The sequence below is a fragment of the Kryptolebias marmoratus genome, linkage group LG10 (assembly GCF_001649575.2).
Source record: "Kryptolebias marmoratus isolate JLee-2015 linkage group LG10, ASM164957v2, whole genome shotgun sequence".
NCBI classification, from domain to species: domain Eukaryota; kingdom Metazoa; phylum Chordata; class Actinopteri; order Cyprinodontiformes; family Rivulidae; genus Kryptolebias; species Kryptolebias marmoratus.
Genome location: NC_051439.1, coordinates 6,750,220 through 6,760,453, shown reverse-complemented (window position 1 = coordinate 6,760,453; position 10,234 = coordinate 6,750,220). Strand labels below are relative to the sequence as shown.

General features: G+C 41.3%; 1 protein-coding gene across 1 annotated transcript; it reads left to right on the top strand.

Moving 5' to 3' along the window:
* The first annotated feature begins 601 nt into the window (after positions 1-601).
* On the top strand, positions 602-10,234 carry slc39a9 (solute carrier family 39 member 9). Its single transcript, XM_017409521.3, has 7 exons — positions 602-1,168; positions 1,269-1,377; positions 3,675-3,881; positions 4,616-4,684; positions 5,152-5,237; positions 5,372-5,506; positions 6,954-10,234. Exons 1-7 carry the CDS (start codon positions 1,073-1,075, stop codon positions 7,185-7,187), a joined length of 936 nt encoding a protein of 311 aa, XP_017265010.1. The 5' UTR covers positions 602-1,072; the 3' UTR covers positions 7,188-10,234.

Below are 10,234 nucleotides of genomic sequence, written 5' to 3'. Positions count from 1 at the left end.
AATCAGTGTAAGTTTTCATTTTTAAAACCTTTTTCCAAGTTATACAGCCAAACAGACATTTTTGTTTTCTTTCATCCAGTGTGTCTCTCACTGCAGTCAGACCTCTTCTCAGAGCTCTCTTTTTTTAACTTGTCATATCTCCTGCACAAAATACTGTAGACAATTTAAAAAAATGTGACAATTCAAGGCTTGCTGCTCATGGTTCAAGCATTTTTAAAATCTGACTGATAGTTTTCACACAGTGACTGTTTGATTGAGGCTTACTTTTCAGTCTGTGTTTCTGTCTGCCTCTCATTGATTTGTCAGTCAGGGAGTGACAGTCACAGGTGTGTGTGGTTACCATGGTGACCATAATGAGCCACTGGCAGCAGCTTCTTTTGATCTTGGTTCTCACGTTTCTTCTTTAGTTCATACATCAAAATGTCGGCATTTTTTTTTTGATTATTACTAAAATTTTATTGCATCGACACCTTTCAAAATTTCTTCATAAACTTCTAGTTTTATTTATAACTACTTTAGTTTGTTTGTTGACCAAAAAAAGAAGTGGTTGCTCCGACGCGTTTCGCAGATACGTGGCACGCTGAGTAAATGAACTGTAAACCGGAAGTACTTTGTAGGCACCAAACAAGAGAGGGTTCCTGTTTCCCTGTTCGTTAGCTAACATAGTCGGGAAGTTGCCGCAGCATTTTTTGACAGCAACATGTTGAAAAGCCGCAGTGTGTAATTCAGAGCCTACCGTTCGCGCAATGCAAGGATAACCCGGCGGCTGTCTTCGTTTACGAAGACCGAGAACCGAAGAGTTTTACGAACCTAGTTAGCTTGGCATTGCTAACCAGGCCGGAGTCTGCAGCGGCTCTGATAGTTAATGTGGCTGTTTGGGAGCAGACTGGGCTGATACCGGGAGGAAGGTTGTGACGTTTGTTAAATTAACTAAAGCTCGTAGCCAGTAGCCGTGTTTCGGGGCATGCTTTCAACCCGATAAGCTCCAGATTCTGTGTCACACGCGTTGGTGCAGTTCGGATTTGATGGTTTAGCAGCAGCTGTAGATTAGCTCGAAGAGAAAAGTGCAATAATGGACGACTTCAGCTCGATCAGCCTGCTGTCGCTGGCGATGTTGGTGGGATGTTATGTGGCCGGGACAATACCTTTAGCTGTCAACTTCTCAGAGGTAAGTCTGTCACTCGTGCAGACTGGATAGACCTGTTTGTGTCTGCAGTCACGAATAGAAATCTTAGCAGAAGCGCTGATCTGTGTTTGTGGCTGTCCAGGAGAAGCTGAAGCTGGTCACTGTGCTGGGAGCAGGGCTGCTCTGTGGGACTGCACTGGCTGTCATCATTCCTGAGGGAGTCCACGCACTTTATGAAGAAATCCTTGAAGGTAGAATTTCCCCAGAACAGCTAAAAGTTTACGCCGCACCACAAACACTTAAAGTTATGACTGCTTGTTGATACATGGAGCTACAAAGAGAAAACACCGACACATTTAACATTTTTTACACTTAAAACAGGAGCTTGATAAATCCATTTGAACAGTCTTTTTTTTTTTCTGAATTATCTTCTTCAGCTCGGGAAATGCTGGATCATCCTTTTTGAAAGGAAAACAAATGATTTCCTCTATCAATCATTCGTAGCTGCATCTTTCAAAGTGACCTTTGTTTAGTAGCACTGGATTTATTTATATGAATGAGCTCAGGTTGTGAAAAGGCAACCTGAAGGCACATGTTTAATTTTTATGGCTTGTAGAATAAAGCCTCTGTAAAAAAAAAAAAAAAGGCTTTAAAGCACAAAAAAGACCTTGTGACGTTTCAAGCCAGGTTGCGTTAAAACACATTGTAAAAAAATTATGGAACGTCCTCTTTTTTTTTTTTTTTTTTTTTCTTGTACTGTTGGCCTGAGCCTCCTATTGCTTGTGGTTAGATTAGAAACATAGAAACTGTTTGCCATTTGCTGTGCGTCCCAATTTTCAGTCCCCTGCTAGAAGTGCTTGGCCTCCTGTAGACTTGATAAATGTCACTGGTCACAGCCCAAGCAAAGGGGGTGACTTGAGTGGACTTGGGACAGCCGTGTTTCCCAGAATGCATTTCGCAACATACAAACAAAAGGTGAAAGGGAGCTCTTTTTGCCCTTTTACTTGTATGTCTTCAGTACAAACACGTCTGTGTGAAGACCAGGTGGTAATCCTGCTTTGCGATTCGGGGTTCTCATAGTTGCTTAGGGGAAAAGAAATGCAAACTCAAATGCCATCCAAACAGGCTTTGTGAATATATAAAGCCCTCTTTCTCAGTGGCTGAAATGTGATCAGACAATTAACAGGAGTTGTTTCGTGGACAGGGTTGGGCAGTGTGGCCAAAAGGTAAAACGACATTCTTAAAGGGTAGAAACATGATTGTATGAGTGCTGATTCAGTAGGTGTGAGTGAGAGTGAGAATGGTTTGTCCTTATGTGTCCCTGTGGTGGACTAGAGACCTGTCCAGGGTGTCCGCTGGAGATGGGCACCAGCTCCCCCACGATCTGGAAAGAAAAGGCGGGTAAAGAAAATGAATATATCAAAAACGTTCAGCTCATTCAGGAGATTTCAAAATATTAAAATATTTACAAATATTTTTCCCAAAGAAATACATTGAGATTTTTTTCAGTTCTTTCAAAACATAGTTGTCTTTGAAATCTGCTTCAGCAAACTGGTTTATGATACTTTTCAGTAGTGTTTTGAAACTTTTAGTTTTGTACGCCTGTCCTAAGACGTGACGTATTATGATATGGCGCCGTCTGTCTGTGGGCAGATTCTTGTCCAAGCTCTAAAATGATAAGTCTTTAACACAGAAATGTCAAACTGCACAACTGGGCACCTCATGGGTCAAGCATGATCTCCACTGATTTCAGTGTTATGGGCTCAAAGGTGAAGGTTACAGTTCACCCCTTTGTAAAAACCTTGTCTGTGCTCTAACTCTGCAATGGTGTAGTGTAGGAATGTCCAACTACATTGCATGACACCAGATGGGTCAGGAATGAGCCCTATTGATTTGAAGGTCATGGGGTCAAAGGTCATGGTCACAGGATTGTTGCGTGACTGAATTCTTGCTTTGGGTTTTGATTACTTTGAGAATTTCCTCATGGGCGTATGAGGTCCCGTTGGCGGAAACTCTTGTTAGCTAATATTTTGCATCCTTTAGCTTTAACAACTCAGTTTCAGCAAAGTCATTTAGCGTTCAGCATTCACGCTGTACTTTTTACAGAAAATGGAATTTCTCTAGTTTGCCTTCAGTCCCAGTTGTTCCCAGTTGAACTTAGTGTGTGAACATTTGCCATAATCTTTATTAGAAAACATTAGTAACATTGTGAGCAATTAGTAAAGGAGCATCGATAGTGTTGAAGGCTTAAATTAATTTAGGCAACCACAGAAGTCAACTTCTATCTGAGTACACGGATCTATAGGGGGTTTAATGAAACGTAGACTAAGAGTTTCTGTCACGAACTGTCAGAATAAACAGAAACATCCACAACAATACTTTTTAGGATGTTGGTTAGATTCCAATTTACGCTTTTTTTTTTCAGAAAATGGCTATAATTCAGTCACTTTTACAGATATTGAACAGGGTGTACGCAGTAATTTGAGTCACATTGTTGGTTTAGGGTTCATTTGTTTCTGATGTTTTTTTTTTTTTTTTTTTTTTCTAGGTGGACACCACCACAGTCCCGGTCAGGTGGGAGTTGTGGAAGCCTCAGAGACGAAGGTTGAAGCGGAAGCAGCTCTCGATGCTACTGGGAAACACGAGCACAGCCACGAGGAGCTCCACGCCTGCATCGGCGTCTCCTTGGTGCTGGGCTTCGTCTTTATGCTGCTCGTGGACCAAATAGGCAGTTCTCATGTCCACAACACTGAAGGTCAGAAATATTAGGGGGTTCTTTTTTTTGGGGGGGGACTAACTCATTTAACTCAGCTCACCAAAAGAGGCAGTGTTGGAATATTTTCAGCTAAAATATCAGGATTTGAGAGAAAACTAAGATCTACTGGGTGAAAGAAGACAAATATCTGTGTTTCGATGTTTACTTTGCATATTTACCAAGAAGAGTTTGTATGTAAAAGATATGTAAAATTTAAGTAGCTCAAAGGTTAGTGTTACATCAACTCAGTTGAACTTTTTGTGGAAAAAATCTGCAGAAATCCTAAAACTTTAACCATACATGTGTATTACTGCTTACTATTTGAGATCGAGGTGCATGTTTTGGTGTAGAATATGCCTGTTTTATTCCAAAGCTGTGCAACAAGATACAGGACCAAAACAGGATCGTAACAAGGCTGCCTTAATGCTTATATATTGGTATTATTTATAAGTGAGAATCCTGAGCAATGGGAAAAGCTTAGTTTGGGGAAGTAGAGCCTGGTGGCAACAACTACAAATGTTAATAACTCAGATCTAACACTGAACTTGTCAGATAATTTAATTTATTAGATTCTATAAATCTCTGCCATCGTGGGAAGCGTCATATTTTTACTCGGCAGAGAAATGCTGTTCCAACATTTTTACTTTTATTTCAACCCTCCATACACCCACACATCTTGAATATTTTCCTATTACAAAACTCTAATTGTTGTTTTTTTTTTTTATCTGGCTTAGATCCAGAGTCGGCGAGGGTCACCAGCTCAAAAATCACCACCACTCTGGGTCTTGTGGTCCACGCTGCTGGTAGGTCTGGGTTCATGTCATCAAACCTTTTTTATTTATTTCTTTTTTTTAGGCACTGCATCTGCAAGGCAAGGCGAGCTGAGAACATAGGCGTAAAGCTGGATATGGCACCATATTTTTAATAATTGCTTTTGGTCTGTTACGTTGTTTTTGGGATTGTTTGAAAATCGGAACTACAAATTTGAGTAACTGCACAGCCTTAATACCAAATCCAGCATGTGCCCTGCAGGAGCCCAGCCACTAAGCCATTTCATCAGATAATATCTACCAGACAGGAAATGACTATCACTTATCTACGTTCACTATCACTTATCGAGACAGTTGTCAGAGTAAGAGGACAAAAGACATTATGTGTACAACCTTGAGTTACTGTAAAGACACAGATCTTAGTTTCCATAAGTTAGTTTATGTGAAGGTGAAAGAGTAGGAGCATTGATTTAACTTGACAGTCTTCCGTTTGTTTCCAGCTGATGGAGTGGCGCTGGGAGCTGCTGCCTCCACTTCTCAGACCAGTGTTCAGCTCATTGTCTTTGTAGCTATTATGCTGCATAAGGTAAAAATAAAACATGTATATCATCCAGTGCAGCCAGTGGTTTGTAAACATGGTGATGTGTGGCTTATGATTGTCGTACTGTGTGCAGCTGCACAGTGATTTTAACGGAGGGGTGTAAAATTCACTGTCTGCAGGCTCCAGCGGCGTTCGGTCTGGTATCGTTCCTGATGCATGCTGGTCTCGAGAGGAACCGCATCCGCAAACACCTCCTTGTCTTCGCTTTAGCGGCGCCTCTTCTCGCAATGATCACATTTTTAGGCCTCAGTCAGGTAACGTTTGTGTTGCAGTCTTTTTTGCTTTACTTTGTAGACGAATATCATTGATGTTTTTTTCACCCTAATTATAAAAGAAGTAATGATTCATGTAATTAAAGGCCTAGCATTCCATCACAAATGCATATTTCCTGCCGCCTTTCCAGAGTTTTAATCTAAAACTAACTTATGTTGGGAAATGATGGGGCTGGCGCTGTTTTGGTCAAACCTTATGATCTTATTAAATGTGTCAATGATCAGAGTATGTGTTTGTGATGATGCTCAGCTACTCCCACACTGCATTTTACCTCAATATCTGTAAAACTGACTGAGTTATAATCACATTTGTGTTTGCTAAGGTTGTTAAGCTGTGGTGTCCATTTAGAACTGGGTTGACTGTAAAAGTTAATGAGTTGTAGATGTACATCTGTTGATTACTTTCTCAAAATTCCATCCAGTGGTTGATGAGATGGTTTGCTAACAGACGGACAAACACACACATGCAGACAGAAGCATTATGGCTGCTTTGCGTTCAGCGGAGGGTGATAACTTTAAAAATACCCACCATCAGGTTGTAGATCAGTTCTCTGTCAGCCAGGATTGTTTTCCACAGGAGAGGAATCAGAGGACAGGGAAGGTTCAGTTTACAGCACAACTGATGATCTCGAAGTGCTGCGTTCAGATGCTGTAGGTTCTGCAGCACTGTGTGCTTTAGTGTTGCTGTGTTAGAACCAGGACAAATATCACAGCATTTTCCTGCATGAAGTTAATACAGTTTGTCCTAGAAGATCTTTCAGGTTCCAGCAGCTGTTGACAATTAAGCAGAACTTTGATAATTGTCGCCATTTTGAACTGCACTCAATTAATCAAGTCAAAAAACAAACAAGCTCGCCGAGTTAGAAGTTTTTGAAAATATGAGCGCTACTCAGGCTCTTTTCTGTCCTTAGACCCGGAGCAGGAGAGCGAGCGTTGCCATCTTCACCACCCTGGCAGCAATTTAAAAAAAACAAGAGATTTTTGTCTGCTTTTTAGGTGGTTGGTGTGACATATTTTCTGACGTGCTCTCTGTCTGCCGGTGGGAGTGTGCTCAGCTGTGTGTCTGTGTGCACATCAGGGCAGAACTGCTCCGTGTGCGGTACAGAGCAGAGGAGAATTAGAAAAGTATGAACATGTAGAGACAGAAATGATATGGCAGGGTGTAACTAAGATACTTATCTTTTATCCTTTTAGTTTGTTTAAACAAAAGACAGTGTATAAACCTGTTCTGTGGATGTCAGTAAAACTTTCAGAAAGTAATCATTGGATGTACTATTTCAGCTGATTATATTTTGCAGTCAACCTGATTCAAGATGGCTGCCGAGATCGCACATGACATCATTTCCAAGCAAGGATGAGATGTGATATTTTATTAAAAAAAAGGAAAGGCTGTTTTTCCCACACTGTTTGTTTCTGTTTCCCCCCTCAGAGCAGCAAAGAGGCCCTGTCAAACATCAACGCCACTGGGGTCGCCATGCTCTTCTCCGCAGGCACCTTCCTCTACGTGGCGACCGTCCACGTCCTCCCCGAGGTGGGGGGCATCGGCCACAGCCACAACCCTGCAGGAGGGAACGGAGGGAAGGGACTGAGCAAGGTGGAGGTGGGAGCGCTGGTTCTGGGCTGCCTCATTCCCCTCGTGCTGTCCATCGGTCACCACCATTAGGCCCATGGACACAGGCGGAGGGGAGGGGGGGAAGAGACTCGGAACATCGCAGTTTGAAATGTCTTATTTGTCTGCTGGTGGACTTAATGGACCAGACGGAGCTCCTTGCAGGAACGAGCGACTTGAAACCGATTGAAACGAGCGACGTTAGACCAAGACGGCACGCGGTGCTGTTTTATCTGCTGACACTGACATGACGCAGCTCCTGTACGACTGTATGACACATTCACCCACCACAGGTGGTGGGTTTAGCTCGGCGTGTTTCAGTGTTGCATCATCACGCTTGTCCCAAGTTGCAGCACCAGCTGGGGTTGTATTCGTTCTCTTCGGTTAGATGCCAGTTGCACAGTGAGGTTTAGTCCTGAAAAAGCTTGTGATGTTAAAGAAGCAGTGAAAAAAAAATCACCTTTTTAAATTAAATGTGTAAATTTCTCAAATTGACTTTCAAGTGCCATAATCAACCAAGCGGAGAAGACGCCGAGGTCAGAACAACCTTGGACGTGGTTCCAAGATGTTCCGGTCTTGTTCTCCCAGATCATCATGTGGTTCCTGTAAAGAACCATGATCTGGTCCTTCAGATCCTGGGCCCAATGGAAGAACAGAACCCCGCCTCCTTTTGTCACAACATCGTCACTTTCCTTTTCTTGGTTTACGGTCTGCATACGATTATTTCTGTACTTTTAATGTGAGGTTACTGTAAATGAACTTGTGAGAAAACTCTTTAAAAACCATTTTTAGGTGTTCGTTTGAGGTGAAGGTTTACTTCAGAGCAAATGGAACTTCTGCCTCGCAAAGGAGCAGGAACTAGGTCAGAACCTTTAGGGACCATCAGCTCAGGAGAACCAATGTTGTGAGGACATTTTTTATTTTTTTTTATTTTTATAGAGAATTCATTCCTTTTAAAACTATTCAAAAACAGCAATAATAAAAAAAGGTAAAACTGGGGCAAAATCCCTTCTGGCTCATCAGTGCAGCGAATCCTGAAGTGGGTCCAGACGAGTTCTGCTTCTGTGGGTCACAGGGCTTCAGAACAGCCCTGCCCCGATGATGTTCCGGCCACTGTTCCAGTTCCATGAAAAGCAAATTGATGGAAAAGTTCCTGTCCCTGCTCACAGCTGTCTGTAAATATGGAAACTACACAACTTAAAACTTCTTTCCTCGTAGTTTGGCTCTAAGTGACTGACTTCAAGCTTTAAGGGTTTATTTCAGTTTACAGGAGGAAACCTGAGGCAACATTTGGTTTTACAGGGGACTGGCAGCTACAGGACGAGGGTTTTTTATTTTTATTTTTAGAAGAAGCTGCTCGTGTTGGCAGCCTCATATGTGCCATGTTATCTTTAACGTTCGCCACCGAAGGCCAGAATGTTTTTGTCTTTGGCAAAATATCTCATCAACCAGTGAACTTTTAGGGTCACCCTATTCAAGATGACGACCAAAAGCTACACGAGCCAACACATTTATAACTAGAACAGATATTGAGCTAAAGTTCGGCGTGGTAGTAGCTGAGAGTCCTTCCCAACACGTTCTGTTGCCCCGCATCTTTGCCTAAAACCTCGACATTAACAGAGTCAGCGCTGTTTGATCACAAAATATCTCATGAACTAATGAGTAAAAATCCCAGTAATCATTTGCTGTACATCTGAAACTCATCAACATTTAGACTCAACCCATTTCAAGATGGCTGCCTCCACCTTAAAACTGGCTTTAATCCCATCCGTTCTCATCAGAAAATGGTTTTAGTCTAAGACTCTGGCATGAAAGGTGGCAGGCGAGATGCCTTCGTCTCAGGGCGCTGTCCAAAAATAAAACCAGCCTTTAATGTTGCAAAAAGCATCCATTCAGACATTTTCAGTGTCTCTAATGCTGCTAAATGTTTTCCTGTCATTTAAACAAAAATCCCCGTTTTCAGTTCGACCATAAATCACCTTAAAATGTTTAAGAATAGTAGATGTTTTGATGCTTTTGTTTGGTGATTGTTCTCCAAACTGTATTCGAGCTTCTATCCCATCCATCTTTACAGGCTCTGTTGTTCCTGGTCGCAGGGAGCTGGTGTCCATCTCCAGCAGTCACTGTGTGAGAGGCAGGGGACACCCTGGACAGGTCTCCAGTCCATCACAGGGACACATTGAGACAAACAACCATTCACACTCACTCCCACATAGGGACAGTTTGGTGTGAACCTAACATGCATGTTTTTGATCTGTGGGAGGAAACCCAACACGTAGATGGGGAGAACATGTAAACTCCACACAGAAAGGCCCCAGCTGGGAGTCAAACCTGCAGCCTTTTCGCTCTAAGACAATTTTCCTGTTGAGCCATGTCTCTGGTTTACCGTTTCTTCAAACATTTCAAATAAATTAGTCCTGTGGTTGTAGGTTTCATTGAAAAAAACAAAACAAAAAGACCCCTCAAGTCTAAAATTGGGGATAGAAAAAAGGCAATATGTTTTGTCTTCAAAGGACTTTCTTTTTAGTGAGGTTATTTAAACAAGACAACTTTGAAGGAACTGCCAGAAGTAACAAAATAAAATAATTAGGTTTATTTTTTTAAATCTGCATTTGTTGATATTTTACAATCCTTCAAGCAAAGATTTAAAGTTTTTGTAAAATAAAACAAGAAAAAAAATCAAAGAAGCTCAACAAAGCTAATATTAAAATACTACAACTTACAGGACGTATCAGTTACAATTAAATGTAAAATATGTCATAGGGGACTTTTATATGGACTTAAAATTTCATTCACCTATTTTTACATTTTCCTTCTTTTTTGAGAGTCTGTAGTCTGCTTAGTTACTGGAATCCCTTTTCCCATTTTTTAAAAATACTTGTTAACCCTTATTGTGAGTTCTTTTTGTTTCATTTCCAGTTTAAACTAATTTAATGTAAAATACTTTGAACTCAAGGCCTTTTTATTTAAGACATCTCTGGTATAATAATCAAGTTATGTCTTTTTTCTTCAAGAATTGTAAATCTATTTTAAGTTGCATTAAATTAGTACCAACACAAAGAATAAAGACATGTGGCCTAGTTTCTGTTTGCATTGCAAAA

Bases quoted from the DNA above. Each gene is read 5' to 3' on its own strand.
- slc39a9 (XM_017409521.3), top strand. From the start codon at position 1,073: ATGGACGACTTCAGCTCGATCAGCCTGCTGTCGCTGGCGATGTTGGTG. The intron at 1,378-3,674 runs GTAGAATTTCCC...TTTTTTTTCTAG, and splicing joins TTATGAAGAAATCCTTGAAG to GTGGACACCACCACAGTCCC. The intron at 5,238-5,371 runs GTAAAAATAAAA...CACTGTCTGCAG, and splicing joins TAGCTATTATGCTGCATAAG to GCTCCAGCGGCGTTCGGTCT.